General features: G+C 34.8%; 1 protein-coding gene across 1 annotated transcript in view; it reads right to left on the minus strand.

Moving 5' to 3' along the window:
- The window catches only part of SMG1 (SMG1 phosphatidylinositol 3-kinase-related kinase), an 86,150-nt gene that overhangs the window by 24,871 nt on the left and 41,576 nt on the right, over positions 1-19,703 (minus strand). Inside the window, exons 10-32 of the mRNA XM_009324824.1 lie at positions 18,180-18,353; positions 16,906-17,130; positions 16,071-16,172; positions 15,346-15,615; positions 14,643-14,773; positions 13,753-13,914; positions 13,152-13,270; positions 12,306-12,393; positions 12,117-12,218; positions 11,525-11,665; positions 11,030-11,229; positions 10,553-10,749; positions 9,709-9,876; positions 8,731-8,885; positions 7,505-7,650; positions 6,614-6,815; positions 4,674-4,783; positions 4,134-4,281; positions 3,589-3,748; positions 2,832-2,952; positions 1,915-2,163; positions 1,326-1,610; positions 154-298 (exon numbers count right to left, since the gene is read on the minus strand). Of these exons, the coding sequence (XP_009323099.1) occupies positions 154-298; positions 1,326-1,610; positions 1,915-2,163; positions 2,832-2,952; positions 3,589-3,748; positions 4,134-4,281; positions 4,674-4,783; positions 6,614-6,815; positions 7,505-7,650; positions 8,731-8,885; positions 9,709-9,876; positions 10,553-10,749; positions 11,030-11,229; positions 11,525-11,665; positions 12,117-12,218; positions 12,306-12,393; positions 13,152-13,270; positions 13,753-13,914; positions 14,643-14,773; positions 15,346-15,615; positions 16,071-16,172; positions 16,906-17,130; positions 18,180-18,353 (3,800 nt within the window). The remainder of the gene's footprint in view (positions 1-153; positions 299-1,325; positions 1,611-1,914; positions 2,164-2,831; positions 2,953-3,588; positions 3,749-4,133; positions 4,282-4,673; positions 4,784-6,613; positions 6,816-7,504; positions 7,651-8,730; positions 8,886-9,708; positions 9,877-10,552; positions 10,750-11,029; positions 11,230-11,524; positions 11,666-12,116; positions 12,219-12,305; positions 12,394-13,151; positions 13,271-13,752; positions 13,915-14,642; positions 14,774-15,345; positions 15,616-16,070; positions 16,173-16,905; positions 17,131-18,179; positions 18,354-19,703) is intronic.

Genomic DNA, 19,703 nt, shown 5'->3' on the forward strand with positions numbered 1-19,703 from the left:
GAGAGGGCAAGCAATCAAGAGAATATGCACAATTCTCTGCTCGCATGTGACTTCTGACCACAAAGAACAATAATCATAAATACAAAGCTAGGGTTTATCTTAAGAAAGAAAACTAGTTGTGCTGTATAAATTGAAACATGAGGATGAATTTACCTCGCATTATCAACTACTTTCCGGCCCCATCTATAAGCCCAACTAGCCAGGGCTGCCCAAGACTTGGCTACTTCAGGTGCCTGTACCGAAGACAAGTGATATAGCTGTCCCAAGATGAAGTCAGGTTCTCCAACTCCAATATTTACTATGATGGAAGAAATAGAGCAGTATATGTTATGATGTACAACCTGCTTCTAATTTCCTCAACATACAAAACAACAGCAGAATAGTTTAAGTACATAATATTTTTTTTCATCAAGTTAGTACCCAGAAGTGTCAAGTTTTCCAAAATGCAATTATTTTTCAGTTCTAACATTGGCTGCAAAACGAAGACCAGTTTTTCTTTTGCTAACAACCATTGCCTATACACTACAATTGTTTTCTCTTTCACAGAAAGATGGTACTGAGGCAAGAAACTCATTATCTCCGAAAGAACAAGACGCTTCAGAAAGCAGACTTACGAAGTACCTAGGGCAGTGTGTTTGTGTTTATTTGTGTATATATTTATTTTCTTCACCATCAAATCAAAACACACCTAACATCCATTAACAGCTCTAAAGTAATTCTGACTCTACAAGAGTGGAATTAAGTTATTTGTGAAATCCATGTTCAACATGGATTAGAGAAAGAATTGGATTAAAGAAAGAACTTTATCTTGACATTTGAAGAAAAGTCTGCCAAAAATTGGAAATTAGAGTACATTTTGTGGCAACAACAGAAGTGTTCAAATTAAGTGTAGATTAAAGATCATGAGAAAACCTAAGGTAACTGCTTTTCACACATATCAAGGCCTTCAAAATATAAGTTGTTGATGCTTAATCTGAGAGATCTTATTCAAACTAACAAACACCGGAGCTGAAAGCAGACAGAAGCATGACAAAAATTTGATATCCTCCTCATAAAATAAATGCAATCTAATTTCTTGTTCAGGCCACAATCACTTCAATGAGAAAAATGTGAAAGAAATACGAAGTATCAGTATTAAGGTGTTTGGTTTTTTTAAATGTGTATAGATACCTATTGCACAAACACACACTGTTTATATTTGTATTAGTAAAATAAATACGTCAGTGATGTAGCACTTAGTCTTTATCAATATAACTGGTGCTATCCCTCAGTGGAATCATCAGTAACTAATTTAACAAAAAAATGCATAAGAAGAACGCCTCTACCTGTAGATTCACTTTCAATCCTAGGATATTCTTCTTCCAGTGTATTAACAGCTGGGAGATCAATCAAATTATATATGTTTTTAGACAAGGTAGACAGACCAGTGTGGTTCTGCTGCTGTCGAGCTCTATATACTTGTTTCAGCTGTCCTGAAATCTCTTTCCATTCTGCTTGAATCCATTTAGCCAGCGTGAGAATAGATTTAGCAACCGCATATTCAGCTTTGGCAGATTTGCAAAAGGATATGGCACAAGAACTCAGCATTTCCATGGCATGTGTTGACTGACCTGCATATCGTGAAAAGCACATCTTCAGTAGAGTGTTAACTTTATTCGAAACACTTCTTCTGAAATTCAGTGTATTCAGATACAGCTTGTAACAATGTATTTTTGCAAAGAAAATTCTCTTTTGAAGTTAAAAATGACAAGAAAAGACTTGTGAAAACACTTTCAGACTGAGACAACAGTTAATAGGATTAAATCAATTCCTCATGATACTGTCCTATTATGATTTCTTTAAGGTCAGGGGAATTAGCCTGGTTATAAGGCCAAGAAGCCCAAGTATCTACAACCTTAATTAGCAAATACCCACCTGCTGTGTATAACAATTTTGTTTTCTCAATATCAAGTTCAGGACCCCATTTTTCATCTATCTGACCAGGTGCAGACAATTTTTTAAAGTGCTGGACTAAGTCTTGTGCAGTGGTGGTTTTTCCTAGCTGAACTTTGCTGCACTGGGCAAGCAGTCGTGTTGCTAGGGCAATATTTCCTCGCTTCCGTGCAAATTTCGCTGCTGTTAATCCAAGTTCCATTAGATGGCTTTTAATTGGGACTGTTGGTTCTGAAGAAAAAAGCAAGACATTCTAAACAAAATTATTAAACAAACAATAATTGCACCTGGGGTATACAGATAATTTCTGCCGAATGTATTCTGTACATGGCCATCAGCAAAAAATTGCTCAGCTCTTTCGTATTTCCTAACACCTCCTTCAAAAATTTAGATTACTTCATTTCTGCCTAGAATATTTACATACCCACCTGAAACAAAAAAAATATATCCACAGATTATCTGCTGGGCAAAAGAGTAATTTTTTCACTATAAGCATTGTTCTTAACTAAGAAATCTACTTGTCCCCTAACACAACTTTTTCTCCCATTACCTCTTATCACACTGCACATCTAAATGGCTTTCATGACTGTTTTTAAAGACATATATTGATAGTGTTGAAGTGTTCAAAAGTGAAAGCATTTAAAGTACAAAGAGATGAGCAAGTAAAGTGCGATTAGAAGAGTGAGTATAGAACTGCTAAGCATTTCAGAATAAATTTTTTTCTTTTTAACACTGTCTACATTACAGTAGTAACTGAGACCCCTAAATAACCAAAACTTGGCTTTTAAAAAGTAATCCATCTAAATAATAGAAAAAGACACAGCTGCTGCTTTCAGCAGAAGATTTAAGTTCAAATTCTGCATTTGCCTTTCATAACACTAAAATGAGAGCTTATATACCTTTAAGTTTTTCCATCAGTTGATTCTGGTACACTGTGTACCTCAGTGCATGCATCCATGGCCTTACATCATGCTGTTTGCATGACCTCAAAGCATCATTGAAGAGAGGTATAAGACAGTCCTGAAAGAGGCATAGAAGTTGCATAGTTGTCACGAGAGACATCTTCATTAAAACATATTTTCATTTATCAAAACCAAAGACCATTTTAGTGCAGAGTAAACGTTCTTATTTGTATTAGTAGCCACTCTTTATCATTAACTAATAAAATGCAAGTATGTTTTATGCAACTCTAGAAAGACACGCTTGATTTTCAGAGGACAACACTAAGAATAGCTCAAAATCAAGCAGAATTGTTTTCTGAACAATGTGATTAGAAATCAGAACTAGATCATTCGTGCGGGTTGAAGTTTGACATTAAGTTTTTAATTGCTGAAGTGATTGGGTTTTGATAAATAAAGTTAAAGTAAATTACATGTGTGTGTTGTAGGAATAAGTGTTACAATGTAGAAATATATCAACACCTCTAAAAAGCAACTACCAATGAAACTTTAAAAATACTGTAAGTAATTGAAAGAGGTGGTATATTTACAACTATAGATAGAAGTCCAACCGAGATGTAAATTTAGAAAACTAAATGAGGTCTTTTTACAGTATGATTAACAATGGTCAAAACAATTAATATATGTTCTATATTCAATAGTTCATAACATGAAGACAGACATTACTCCAATTTAGGCTTTAAACACACAGACATACCTCTGATGTCAGCCTGTTGGATACAGTGTTTTCCAAAGCAGAAGAACAATACAACTGAAGAGTGCTCAACACTGGTAAAGACTGAGACACAGTGAGTGTGGAAAGTCTTAAAGGTCCAATGGCGATTCGTGACGTTTGCTTCAAGTACTTAATAACATTTCTGAAATAAAAGAATCAGAACAGTCATTTTTGTTAGCTAGACTTTAAGAGTAAACAGTCATATCAAAATTACTGAAAAAGCAAACTCAGCATCTTCAAAGACATGATGAGAAAATCTTGCCGTGTCATGCACAAGTTACAGTATGATACTTTGTCAACTGACAAGAAGCAGTACTTTATCAACTCAAAGAACTACATAATCTCCAAGTTAAACATCATCTTATTTTTCCTCAGTAAGCTTGTAACTCACAAGAGCTAAAACTGGTAGCAAACTATCACAGATGCTGAAGTACAAAGTAGAGTATGCTTTTCACAAAGTTACGTTTAACAAAATAGAACACCTTTTCACAACATATTACATTCATTCATAGCACATTTCAACTTACTCAGATATTGACTGCCACTTTTGCTCCTGTTCTACGTGGTTTACAGCTGTTGCCAGACATACTGAACTTCTCAAAAGCTGTACTTCAACTGCTTTTTGAAGTTCTCTTGGATCAGGACTTAGCATATTAGGCAGGAGCTTCTTCATGTCTACATGGAGATTAAACAATTGAAACCAACTAGAACTGCCAAATTTTATCAAGTGACACTGTCTGAGAATGCATTTTTGAGAGCAAGGGAGTTTGGAAAAAAACTCTTTTTTAATATATATATATTTTTAAATATATATATGTATGTATTCATATTAGAAATTGCCGATAGATTACTTATAAACAAACATATTAACTCCAGAAAACAGACTTGTATCAACATTTAGAATGACTATTGCCAATCATTTTGAAGCTTGATTCATAAAGGTTATGGTCAGTCCACTGAACACAGCAAACTGCATTCAGAAGTTTCAGTCTGTCATTTATAGAGACAGCTACATGAAGAAATATTTACTTTGGTATTTGAAGTAATGTTAACTTATGCATTTATACCTATTTTTTCTTTGGATCCCCCTGCAAGTAGGTTGATATTTTCTCCTGGTAATAATTCTAGTTGTTCAGTGCATTCAGTAAGTTGTCCAGACTCAAAGCTGCTCAAAGATCTGCAATTCAACATTTATAGTTTTACTCTCACATTTCTTACTTCATTCCAGTTGCTAAATATCTTACACAGCAAAAAAGACAGACTCAAGCTTAACTCAAAACCCTACAGAACACTCATGAGTAATTCTAAGCAAAAATCCCAATTTTCACATAGATCAATAAAAGGCAATAGTACTGTACCAAATGGATAAATTCATTATCAAAGTGAAAGGAAAAAAAAAAAATCTCTCCAGCTACGAAGCTTTTCATATTATCATCACATAATATATAATACTTCTACCCTAGTCAGGAAGAAAAAAGTTAACTTTGGAAGAGTTTAAAAACAAACAAAGCAAGCCCCAAAACTTTTTCCCTCCCCTCTATGCACAGAAAAGTAGGTTTTGGGGCAGAATTTCATGAGGCCATAGTTTCAACTCTTCTGTTTACATGAAACCAAAATTCCAGAAATACGGGAATATTGTGCAGGTCATAGATTATAAAAATTTATATCGCTTAACAGCCTGAAGCAACAAATTTAACTTTTTTTCCCCTCCATTGTTCTACATTAGAAAACAATTTGTGCGTTATAGACTTTTACAGAAGTACACAAAAGGCACTGAAAGGTTAAGAGGCTTGATGGCTCAGAATACAGAAGACTCCAAGGTTCAACATTCTTGTTACTATCCACTGAAGAAGTAATTATCTAAGTATCTGCATTAGAAAAGAAAAAAAATACGTTCAGCATGTGAAAACTCCCCTTTCTGCTGAATTATTTCGATCCTCATTACTACAGTGAGTCTCTTCTCAGCCTGCTCAGGAGCAGAAGAGTCAAGAGTGCTGTGCATCCTCAGGAGCTCTTTACAGGATTTTTCTGATGGTATAGTATCTTACCTCCAGTAATTATCTGGATGAAAACTAAACTCAAACCAGCCAAAACAACCAGACCTCTGCAATAGTACAGCAAGCACTCATGATGTTTATCAGAAGTACAGTGGGTTTAGTTTACAAAAACATGACCATTCAGAAATGGCATTTTCAAAACCATGACAAGCACTCAACTCTCCTAATGGATTAACTGCACGCTGAGTTACTGCAGTAAAGTAAAAGGATAACCACTTTCTCTGACAGAAGTAGTCACCTTTTCAGACCTGCAAGATCTTATTTCAAAGCTCCCTTCTGTGCTTTTATTTTCAAGTAAAAAAATTTCAGCCAAAAGGATTTTACGAAGTTTACCGCAATAGCACAGGGATGGAAAGTAATCAAGTTGTCAAATGAAACAAAGGACCCTTAAACCTTGAAGGACTATTTCAATGTCACAAATACATTTTCATGAACCAGAGAAATATCAAGGGTTAGGAAATAGATGCACAAACTACAATTCTAAATTCCATTTAAAAAAAAACAAACAAAAAAAAATTTAAGCAGCCAAGACCACCTCCTTAATACACTTTTCGCATTAATGAATTAAAATATTTAAGAACTGTATCACTGACAGGCATGTTATTTTTTACTATTATTTAAGTTGCGTGAAAAGATGCATCTTCTGCCAATAGAAGTAGAATAAATTTGCTATCTTTTACTTTCAATGAAAAGATGTTTTTCTTGAATACTAAGAAACCTCAGCAGTCAGAAAGCCACAGTAACTATTTAGAATGATGTTACCTCTTTACTTATCTGTATGGCTAGTAAATATCATGGCCAAGTCTTCCCCCTCCCAAGAACACAACTTTCTTCTTATCACACCTCTACTTCAATGACATCCAGTTTCTAAAATCCATGAAAACTTTAATATTTCAGTTCTAAGACACTGAACTCTAAGGTACAGTTGAATAAATTAATTATATCCTTACTTTATGTAGTTAAAATCTGCTTTCAGATTGATTGAGGTATTACTATTGCTTTTCTTCAAGTCATGGACCATATTTTGCCACTCCTGAACAGCAGACCAGTCAGCAATGGAAATGTAACATTCACATGCCTTGTTACCCAAGTAGTTTACAACTTCAGGTGAAGAGTCACTTGGCTTAGTGAGAACAGTTTTTCTAGTTTCTCCTGGGAAACAAAAGAATAGTATATATACACTTAAATATACATTTATGCTTCTATATTTTTAAATAGCAATTCTATTACTCAAATGTAATTTCTATGTCTTTTGTCAAGAAAAACACTTAATTTAAAAAAAAAATCAAATAGTTACACAACATTTACAGTATTCTTCTTCCACTTATACTTTTTTTTTTAATAGAACCTTTTCAAAGGAGGTTTTGGAAAAATTTAGTCCATAACTGTAAAGAAGCATCAAAACAGGAAAACAGAGGAACTAAATTAGGAACAAAAGGAGGTCCCTTTTCAAAGATGAAACAGAATACTGAAACAAAGTCTCAGTAGTTAAAAATCTCTGAGTAACTAGTGCATTTATGATACAATTATCTCATAAATACTAAGCCTTAAGTCATGATGATCTAAAATAATGTAGAATTAAATTAGTAAATTTCAAAATATTTAAGCTATTATTTTTAGTTTCATTCAGCTAGACCTCAGTACTGCAAACCCTCATACCTACACATAATATTGGTTTCAATGGCATTAAGCAGTTCAGTTTAACTGCAGACAGAAACAGGTTTTCAGATTTAAGAATTGGACAGTATCATTACCATGGCTATATCACCGAATGTTCTAATTTTATGTACATACAGTTATAAAATTGAATTTCTCTTAAAAAGAAAACAATAAATACTGACCATTCAAGGAATGCTTTGGGCTGGCATTATTCACACTGTTTGAATTGGCCAACTTCAGAACAGTTTTGTCAAAGCCTGTTATGCAGCAATCCACTCCTGTCATGGAGCACAGGTGCTCCTGGTATTCCGCAGTTGCTTTTTCAAACCTTAAATGGTTTAATATCTTAGTCAGCATTTTACAGAACCAGTTTTCTTTTTTGGTAAATAGACTATATTTTAAACATTTATTTACCACAATACTCAAAAAGTTCACGTGTCACCTTCAGCAAAAGAAAGGGGTTAACATAGAATACAAGTTTACCAGCTGAATTTCCAGGTTATAACATAGTGTAAAAGCTTTTCCATTCAGGTTTTAATGTCAACTTCAAACCAAGTACAGATTGAAGGAGATAAATGAGTTTTATATTTGACTATCACACTTTTTACCTGAATGAGTAAAGCCAAATACTGATTAACTACATATCATTTAGTAGAGGATTGTAAAACCAGGTCTAGGGCAACAATTCACACCTTAAACTTGATGTTTCTGAGAAACTTCTCACGTATTACAAAGCTGCACATTATTTCAAGAAATCTTACAAAAATGGGAAAAAGACAGTTATAAATTTTTTTTTATTTTGTTTTGTTTGGGGTTTTTTACATGGCAGGTAAATAATGAAAGGTATCCCTTTTTTATTTCATATAGAAGAAAGGATGCATTCCTTTAAGGGGATGAAAACACCAAAATGAAGGCATACCCTATCTGGAACATTGACCCATTTATTTGTATCTGCAGCCAAAGATTCTACTTCAATAGACGTAGAAGCCACTTTTTCAAAGCTGAACTAAAACTGCAAAGCATCTCCCTCGGAGTCCCTCTCTTGGCAAACTGTGGCAGGTAATCAGATCACGCCGTTGGTCAGAAACTTCATTAGAAAATATTTAAATTAATAATATTTTGCAACGGAAAATTAAATACAATATGAAAGTAGTATCGCTGTGTATGAAAAACTAAGAAAAAACAGCTTAGGTACACCATTTATATTTAAACCCTGGTAATTTAGTTAAAACTAAAAGTTAAAATATCTAAAAATGCTGGATGCATTAGGTATCTCTGAAAGACACAATGACTTCAACTGACATGGAAATTAGATCAGTAGCCTTGATTCATGCCACAATTTAAAAGATTCAGAAGTAGAACTATGCATAAGAAGGAAAACGTGTCCATGTTATCTGAGAAAACTTACCGCCCTTCTGCTTGTTGAGCTACAGAATTGATCCAGGCAAGGCTCTTCCCAACTACAGCAGAAGACCAGACAGCGATACCCTGAATAGCTTCAGGACAGTGAAGCTCACATAATGCTTCTACCAGCATCATAATTGTCACTTCCAATTCGTTTCCCTAAAACCAAACCAAAAGCTTTATTTAACAAATCTCACATAAAATAAGAGCTATATACATGGTTAAATACTTGGAAATAGTAAAGCAGTATTTCGTTATACACATCCACAAATGAAGTGCTCTGCATGTCCACCCATTACACTGTCCATCCATTACATTTCGGAAAAGCAGGGGAGCTAAGGGAAGAGTATATGCTGTGAACCCACAGCCTGAATGTCAATAGTTAGCAATCACTATGTGATGGTCTATACCTGTATAAGCATGAGAATTCATAAAGAAGCAGGAAGTAATAAATATCTATCAAACCTCCTTTGTTAAAATATTTAAGCAAATCAAGTCATGTACTGAAGAAACTATTCAACCTTTTTAAAAAGGCTTAACCTTTGGGTTAAGGCTTAACCACTTCATCCACCCATCCCACCATCCTGCACTTACCTGCTAGTTACCTATAGAGGAAGGATACCCTCATGATACATCCCTCTCCTCCTCCTACCCACAAGTAAGCAAAGACCTTTCACAAGGTTTAAGCAGAATCTTCTGCTTAAAAAGAAATTGCTCAATTCAAACTGTGAACAAACTATAGCATTCATTTACGTATAGTGTTTGACCACATGCATACAGAACACCCTAAACTCCAAACCTACAGTATCACTTAACCACAAAAGTCTGTCAATACAGAAGCATGAGTTTAAAATGCGGCTTTAAATAACACAATCTTTTACAGACCAGTTGGTTTAATAACTAGTGATTGCCTTAGCTTAGTTCTTGTAGAATATTGTGGGAATATCTTTGCAATAGTCTACAGAGTTTGAAAAGAGAGTACCTGAGAGATACTATTATTAGTTTTCATTTCTGTGAGTAAATCAAAACCATGCCTGACTGTCACAGCAGGCTGGCCAGCCAGCAATCCAACTCTCATGATGGAAAGTCTAATCCGTGTTAGCCAATCTTGGCATGTCTGACGATTAGTATAAAAGAATGTCCTGATAACCTTTAAAGACAGAAAAGATAAGTTTTACAATACCATTCTCCTGTATGTATCAAAACAGTTACATTAAGTACTTAATATTTATAACAATCAAAGTCAGGACAGGTTTCTTTTCTCCAGTTGAGTTTTCAGTTGAGAGATGAAGAAACAGGTAAAATTCTGCATCTTTAATTTTATTAATGCAAGGTGGCCTGAAATCATGCATAGCACGCAACTGGCCAGACGTACTGACAAGCTAAAAATCTTGACATGAACTGACTATAAATTATATATTACTGTCATGTCAAAGTCTGGTAATTAAACAGCTTATTTCAACAGTGAAGAATGTTTTGCAGTTAGAACTACACAAAAGGGTATGCTGTTTATAAATAATTATTATATTCCTCAAAAAGCAATTTAAAGCCTCAAGTAATTGTGTTACTTTATAACAGGATTGCTGACAACCTACAAATAAGTGACTGCTACAAATCAGAGGTACTACAGACTTACTTGATTTGTACCACTACACATGTTTACACATGTTCTCTAGAAACAAGCCAAAGTCAAAGCCAGACGAATTAAGAGTCTCAAACTTTGAGAAGTTCTTCTGAAGTTCCACGATTAAGACCCGAACAACCCTGAAAACATGTTCATTCAATAGACTGTTTCAAGTAACATCAGCACTGTAAGACAGACAAACCTTGGGTGGAGAGGTGAGGGCATTGGCACATCCTTCATAAGCATTGTACATCAATTTTTCCAAGTTCTCCAGATACTGTAGAAGGAGAACAAGCCTAAGCTGGTTGCTACCGTGTCCTTCATCATTGTCTGCAGTAGTCCACTGGCTAACATCTTGGTCAGGGTTTAATGTATGGGCTGCAAGACTCCTAATAATACCTATACATTTTACCAAAACATGGAAAAAAGTTAACAGACAGTATTTTGTTTAAATGTGTCAAGGGATAGCAATGCTAAAGTAAAATCTCTCAAAAGTTAACAGTAATTATGAACTGCTCTTCTGCCATTGCATTTCTTGATGTGTCAGACAAAAGCCATGCTAAAAATCTGTATCACCGAAAAATAAAGCCATTGTGCTTCTTGCCTTGGACATAAGTTCTTAGCTGCACAATCTTACAAAAAAAATCCCATGAAAATAAACTATATTTTTTTACATTACCTTCAATTGTTTGAAATGTATCTTGGGCTCTACCCAGAGGAGTTCGTAACTTTGAAAGAACGGTAAACTGAGCTGCTTCCCAAACAGCCCATTGCCACAGGACTGCATCAGTCTTCAACAGATTACGAGGGATGGTTGGCTGATCTCTCTTATCTAGTCTTTGACAGCTATAGAATAATCTTTCTAACCAATTATCCTTCCTGAAAGAAAACATCAGTACATTAACACAAGTTCATGTGTTAACAAGTTTATGCTATACACACTTCAGCTCCCTATTGTCTCAAACAAATCTCTCACAGGATTATTTCCAAGCACCAACGTACATCGGCAAATATGCAAAAAGGTGTGTATTTGAAGATTTTAGAGATAGAAGTGTAAAAAAAATTATTGAAGGTAAAGCAATGTAAAGATAATTACAAATTTTAAACTAAATATAGCTTGGAATTGTTTACTATAAATTCAACATCCATGAATTTCAGTTTTAAAAGTTCTTACCCAGTTCGGTGAGAGTTTCCATACAAAATAAAACTAATGACATCAGAGAAATCCTGTGGGTGGAATGTGTTACTTGGAGCTTTGCTCATATGACTTCTTATAGCCAAAGAAATTTCTTGTATTTCTGTGTGGGTGCGGTTACTGCAGGAAGAGGGGGGGGAAAAAAAACAACCCATGCTATAATGTACTTGAATGAATCAAAAAAAGTTGTGCAAAAAAGTTACACACACACGTATATTTATGCACAATGACTGGAAATAAGTATACTCTGGTATTAAGACAAAGTGCTTTAAGACATCAGGTCTTTGAGACAAGTTGCAGGACATAGTATTGCTGAAGCTCTGGATAACATGGACCTTAAAAGTATTCATATTTGCTGCAAGAAGTGCTGCATAGTTTATGAAATTTGTTAATTACTACTTACTGTTCTTAAACCTGTAACAAAGTAGAAGAGATAGCAAGACACTTCATGCTTTTTGATTTTAAATTAAGAGTGTATGATGACATTTGACTGGCATTATTTTTCAGATAAATGTCACTGAAGAAAGAAACTAAACCATTCTCTATATTGAAGTTAATCTGAACAACTTACCTCAACACGACATCTAAAGGAATTGACTTCAGAAGTTTTCCAAAAGTTTGTCTTACACGAGCACCGCTATGTACTAGTTGAACACGACACACATCAACACACCTGCATCACCAAAAAGGAAAAAAAAAAGGTGGTAACATTTCCATTAACAACATAATTCAAATAATATACAGAATTCTGTGCAAATACCTTTGTAAAAGGTCATCTGGGAGGGACGAAGACAGGGCATGGAGGCTACTACATGCCTGAAGACAAATGTTCACATCTTCCAGAAGGGCTGAATTATGGAGTTGAAAGACAAAAAAAAGTTATTCTTGCTAGAATTAGATCACTTATGCATTACTCTCGTTGTGGTAGAACATCTAAAGACATTTTTACAGCATAGCTGGTAGAAGGAGACACAGGCTTCAAGCAATACTTTTCTTTTGATTTTGTTGACTGGTTTTACTATAACAAGTAAATGCATAGTAACAAAAAGTTCTTGTGCTACATGTTACTTACGGGCCTTTTCTGACGGCTGACATTAATCCTTCTATGGTCTCCATACACTGGCATTATACACAATATATTTCAATAAGAAAAAACTAAAGTTAGTAACTCCTGGCCTTGGGAAGTTACTGCTCTTGCTAGTATTATGCTACTAAAAGCATTTGTTCCCATATTTCTATTTCCAGGTTTTGAAATCCAAAACAATACATCACATTATGGAATGGTTCCACTGCTTTTGATAAAATAAAATGCAGTCTTACAAGTAAGATTTGGCACATCACTGACATTTTTTGTAGATCAATTTCACAACCATGAATTATTATTTTAGGAAAATTAATTGTTTGCATAAGTAATAGGTAGGGAGCCATTTGAGAAAAATTATAGAAGTAGAGTAAGTTTTTGCGCAATACAAACCGGAAGCATCCCTAAAAGTAAATGAAGCAACAAGTACAGTTACAGCTATCAGTGGTATATGACAAGGTCACTTATGTCCTTAATTATGCCACGTAAAAGACAGTTAATAAGTAAAAATATGCAGTATCTTACTGTTTGCTAAAAGTCCTTTACAAAACTTATGAAAAGATGGGAGAGAAAATAACGGTGCATATGTTTCTGATTTTTTCATCAGAACAGCCACTTCCAAAGCCCACGTCATAAGTAGTTTCCTTCGAAAAACAAAAGTATTAGTCACTCTATACAGTTACAGAAAGATATCTTTCAATATAACTTAAACTACTTCACATTACAGATGAGTATTATACCATAACTCCTATCTTTTAAACAACAGGTTTCATAACATTAAAAACGTCCCTAGCTTTCACAGCATTTTGGTAATACAGGATTGTAACTATTGTAAAAGGGTACTTCCAGTGAGCAAAAATTTTTTTTTCAGTAAAGTTTGATAGCTCTCCTTTTACTGTATAGAACTTACGATGGTTTCAATTTTTCTAGTTTTCATGCATAAAAATGAGCAGCTACTTTTTCCACAGGTATTTCATTATTAATGTTTCAAAAAAAAACAACCCAAATACTTGACTGGCCAAATTTACCCCAGGTTTTACAGATGAAAGTTATCCTGGTTTCTGAATTAAGGCATTCTACTGGGAAAAAAAAAAAATCTCCTGATTAATAAGAAAATGTTAGTTACCTGGTATCTTGAGTAAGATTATCCTTCTTAAGCAGTAGCCCCAAAAGGTTTAGTATGATTGAGAAATGTTTTTTTGTTGCTGTGGTTACAGTACTTATAACTGCTCCGTCAAACAGAGAGGGAGAGGAAGAACTGAGGCTACTGGATATGAAATGGTCATGCCTGAAAAGGCAAGAAAAAACATAAAATATAAAAACACGCCAACATTAGGGATACTTCCTTAAAGTATACAGGAGGGGGGAAAACAACAACAACCCCCCCCCCCCCCCACAAAAAAAACAACAAAAAAAACCCACCCCAAAAAGGATGAACGCACCACACAGTAACCACGTTATGTCAAAACCCAAGTATTTTGGATCCCTGGCCTCAAAGAGCAAAGCTACAATTTTACATCAGTCCATGCAGCCCAGTAACCTGGTTTCAACTGTGGCGGGTATCAAATGCTTAGTGAAAAAATCACCAAAACCAAGAAATGTACAGAGTAACAGTTGAACTAATGTATTCCCTTACTTTGACAACATTTTGTAGTAATAAGGTCCAAAATGTGTTTAAATCTGTTGTTTACATTTCATTACCTCTCCTAGATCTCACAGTAAGCAAAATAGTAAATAATCTTTCCTTATTTACTTTCAGTAGAGTTCTCCCTCAGTTATCTCTATTCAAACACAAGACTTCTAATCTGCCTTTGAATAAAATGCAAAATTTTAAGCCAGGATATGCTTTCATGGCTGAGATAGAGACTCCCTGCAGTTAATGAAAGTAAAAACTGATTAGGGAAGTTTGGACAAAAGCTTAATTGTAATAGCCTATTTAAATTCATCCCTCTAACAATACATTCTATTTAGATCAGTCCATCCTAGTGCTCTTAAAATACTGATGAACCTTCATACCTGGAACAGTGTGAATATAATGTATAGAGTACTGCATACTGGACAGCAGGAAAATGAACTGCTATGTCACCATGAACAATCATCAGATTTTTACTCAGCAGTGCAAACACAGTCGGCGAAAGGGCCCACATCTATAAAACAATTGCAACATAAGCAAAGAAACATAGTAAGATCTATTTTTAAGTGTAGTTTCCGTACCATTAATTATTGTGTTTTGCTTCTTCCCAAGGGAAATAATTTAACTCTCTTAATTTTCTGACCTTAATTGTAACTATTTTCTTTCCCCTTTTTGAACAACCTGTTAAAAGCAGTTTGTGTTTTTATTTGGAAAGATCTGGAACAAGTGTTTTCACATGGCTGATATACTACCAGAGGACACACTAAAGCTGCTTTTATCTGTCTCGATTTTCAAAGAAGAATTACTATGATGATCTTAGAATCAATCCCTGAATAACACTGGTAAGATGCTCTTCCCTAGAAACTGCTTTTCATCATACACCAGCTAGAGATACAATCCACCCATTCTGTTTCCCCTAAGTTGTTTTAATACCGGAAGTTTTTCTATAACAAAGTTAGGAAACAAATATGATCATTTTAATTATACATATGTGCATTACTGGTGAAATACATTATGGTATATTTTAAGTAAAAAAAGTGTTTTTACACTTATTGCACAAACTTCATCTGTAGAGTTTTTACTCACCCCAATTAATGAGTTTTTAGCATTTCCAATAGTACTTAGAGCACTGAGGTCAAATATAACAACAAACTTTGCATTATCCACATTGAATATATGCTTCTTGAAAGAGTCATGCTGGATTTCAGAACAGGCCTCAGGAAGATGTAAACTATAGAGAAGACTATTTAGAGCACAGGTCATTTCTCCTAGAATCAACCTATAAGCAGTTTCCAAAACAGGAATGTTCTTCAGGCTCAATACAGCTTGGTATACAGCATGGGCTGCTGCAACAACCTTGAGAATGTAAAATAATTACAGTAATAAGTGATTAGCATGAAATCATAAAATATATTAATCACCAATGTAGAATTTAAAATTATGCTTCTTTATCTATGAATAGCCTAGTCTGATACACATACGTTCTCTTCAGTTTTCTGTAATTAAGTACTACTTACTTATAGAATCTATTAATTACTTTCTGGATCATCCACATAACACACCGAGTATGAAAGCCACATCAACTCAGGACTTCTCTATCTCGTATGATGGCCAACTTACCCATTCCTTATCAAATCTAAATGCCAAAATCAAGAACTAGCTACATCTGCCTTTTCAGAAGTTTCACAGATACATAGTTAGATTAAAAAGAAATATATTTAAGATGAACAAATTTTTACAGCTTAAGAAATATATTGTACGAAATGCATGAAGGCTGTTGTAATATACCTGTAGAAGTCACTTACACTTACCTCTTTCTCCTTATGATAACGAAGAACAAGTAGTTTAGACTCTGGTATAAATAATTTCTCTACAAATGACGATGGTAGTTTTGTATTTATTTGTTCAACAATCTGGGGATAAAAAACAAAGTGATAAATATCTTTAACTACCTGTATTAATTTTTATTAGAAAAGATTAATTAAAATACTGTTTTTCTAGCTTGTAGACACTGTATCTAGGAAAAACAGCTTCCCAGCAATGCAAGTATTTTGTATTTGCTTTCCCAAATTCACATTCAGAGAATTAGTTATTTTCAGGCTTTAACAGCATAGCTGAGAGAGAAAGTTGCATGATTAATTTACATCGATGTGGGTTTAAGAGTTTGTGGCCTACACATTAAGAGCTATGTTTTGAAGAAGTCCCATTTCCCAGGTCATGGCATAAGTAGATAAATAGAACATATTAAGCATTAAGATTCCGAAATTCATCAGGTGGTATTATCAACTGCAGAGGCCAGAGAATGGCACTGTCCAACAGTCAAGCCAGACGGGGGGACTGTCTGTTTTTTTTTTTTGGGGGGGGGGGGGGGGGGGGGAAGAAAAATAAAAAACAAAAAACCACAAACAAAAGAGGAACACTCAGGCTAAAACTAAACACCACTTTGTCAACAAGTCAAATGCATAAACAAGCTAGCAGCATAAGCTTTACAGAAACAAATACAAGCGTTTAGAAGAGGAATTTCTTGCTTGTGATCAGGAAGAGAAGAGTTTTAAATACTTATCTAATATACACACAAAAAAGCAAGGTTGCTTAGAAAATATTTTCCAATGCAAAAACCACAATAATAAAAAAATATGTACAAACCAGTGTCAACAGATTCAGGACTGAAATGATATAATCAGTGCCACAAGTCTGACAATTTTCCATTTGATCTAATCCATATGTGATGACCATGTCACAGTGTATGGTCATACTTGGATCTAGGCTGCCAAGTAAAACACCAACACACTCATTGGCAGCTGTAAGTACTGCTTCAGAAAAGAATACTTGGTTTGCTGCAGTCACACATCTCATTACTCTGTACAGAACCTGGAAAATTAAACACACACCTAAATTAAACTCCATTAAAAAGAGACAAGGACTGCATGCTATTTAATTATATTCACATCCATTTGATACCCTGTCCCATCACCTACCCTGCAGCTTGGTAAATTCTGAATAATGCACATCATGGCATTACACCTCAGAAGTATAAGAAAAAACAAACATTCAATTGCCTGGTTTCCTACTCAGTTAAAGACCTGCAAAGACCTAGAAAACCTAAATTCATTATTCAGAATTCTGTCTAGTTCCAACTGATGTCAACAGAACTCCTCTTGTAAAAGACAGACTAGTTTTCTTTTCTTGAACTTTTGTCACAAGAATCCTCTGCAGATTAAGACACAAGTTACATAACTGTCTTGGCTTTAATTGGGAAATCCATACACTTATTTATCCAAGAAGTTTTGTCCCTCACAGAACTCTAAGGGCAAAAATTCCAGTTGTGCAGCTCATGCAGCAACAACAAGACTTCGACTGCAGGTATTTTTCTTTTTTTTTTTTTTAATCATTCACACCCTCTACAGTTCCTGTTACAGATATATAGCAGCTACTTCACATATTATATAATACTTATTCTGAGTTTACACCATCCTATACTATACTTCAGAACAAGAGGACTTTGCTATCAGATTTGATAGATACAATTTCAGCATGGATAAGAAAACCTACATTTTACAAAATCAAACTCATAATTTGAATTCAGTTTTTACAACATCATAGCAATCTGAATAAATGGTAACATTATGGTTACAAAGACAGATAACATAAGCATAAAGCTAGCTGCATGAAGTTAAAATGCCTAAAAAAATTAATTTCTGCTATGACTCCCATGTGACACTATCACAATCTATACCTTAATATTTATTAAAATTCCTGTAGCATTTCTTTAAGAAAATACATTTGCTCAAAGCTGAGCATATACATATTCATGTAAAATTCACAAAACCTAAACAAACTCAACAGTGAATAGCATCATTATATGGTGATAAATCATGTCAGCAGCAAAGAAAAACAAAAAGAAAAACTTGAATTCTTACATCGGTTACATACGCTTCCGTAATTGGTGGTCCTCTAATTGGGCTGAAGCGTTCCCCAATACTCCTCACCACAGTACTGAAAACCCGAAGAAGTGCAGCCAGCTTAGGCAGTGATACTGAAGGAGGGGGAATATCTTCATCTACTGATTCCCCAGAAGCCACATGGCTGAGGTCCTACAGCACGGAAGTTTTATGTATCAGTACACATCATTAACAGTTATAATACATGCACGTAAAAGATCAAAATATGAGACTGAAAATACTTCATCTATCTATTTTCCAGACATATTGTAGATACTATGCAATAACAGACATATTTATCAAATATCTCTAATTTCACATACGAAGATGGGATATAGGCACACAATGACGATGAGCAAGTCAGAGCAGTAACGAGATGCTGCTCATTCATTTAGCCACTGTAACAGAGTACTCAGACTATATCTTGTAAATTAAAACAGAGGCTTATGATGTTCCTGGCCCCTGGAACTTGATCATCCATGTTGTTGTACTGTTACTACAGTTGTCTGCACACTTTTACCACTCTCCCAAACAATTCCCGTCCACAAATTGGAGTCAGGATGTTCGAGTGGCCATTCCCATCACACTGTTTACATGCAGCTACCTTGATCTGGAGACCACGAGTTTACTAGCAGGCTACTTCATGCCAGCTGGCATCAGTACCTGGGAACATTCCCAGAAGTGCTGATCTCATTAGTATAGATATAGCCTTGGTCTAGCCCACTGTGAGATAAAAACACAGTAGCTGGAACCACCTCCTCCATGATTTAAGTTAACGCATGTTATCTTAAAACTCTTCCGTGACTAAGAATACGCATGTTGTCCAGTTCAGCAGACAAGCTGATAAGCAGCGACTTACTGCACTGCACTGACTAATCAGTTTCAACCGTGTGCCTACAGTCACAGCAGCACAGGTTTCTGTGGGCTTGACACTGCCAAAGACATCTGTGAATCCTAACTCTTAAAGCTGTACCATCAGAAGCCTTGGTGTACATATAAGTACACTAATAAAATCAAGTTATTTATTCTGCTTTGAGTGAAACAGATTATGCTGAAGTACAATTTCACCTATAGGATCTGCATGTTAACATATATAATACAGCATAATCTAGTTATAAGCATATATACATATGAGCACATACACCTTAAGAAAAAGGCAACACTCCCCCCCCCAAACCAAAACTCCTCCTTTAATGACAGCATCAGATAAACTCTATGCCCTGTTAACTAAGCAAAGGTTACAAAGTCAAAACAAAGTATGTTAAATGAATATACTTTAGTTTTCTATCAGTTCCTGCTGCATTATTTCGTCCACAATATAATCCGTTACTTTATTTAAAAAAAAAAAAAAAGACAGATTTACCATTCATCTACGGAAGCATTAAGAATTCTTCTCCCCCCAGTAGTCACTACTTCTGAAAAACTCTGAAGTTGGACAATTAGAGAAAATACCAAGGAAAGACTATGAAATGTCTTCACTGCAGCTTTTTAAAAATGAAGGCA

The sequence above is a fragment of the Pygoscelis adeliae genome, unplaced genomic scaffold (genome assembly GCF_000699105.1).
Source record: "Pygoscelis adeliae isolate BGI_AS28 unplaced genomic scaffold, ASM69910v1 Scaffold85, whole genome shotgun sequence".
NCBI lineage: Eukaryota > Metazoa > Chordata > Aves > Sphenisciformes > Spheniscidae > Pygoscelis > Pygoscelis adeliae.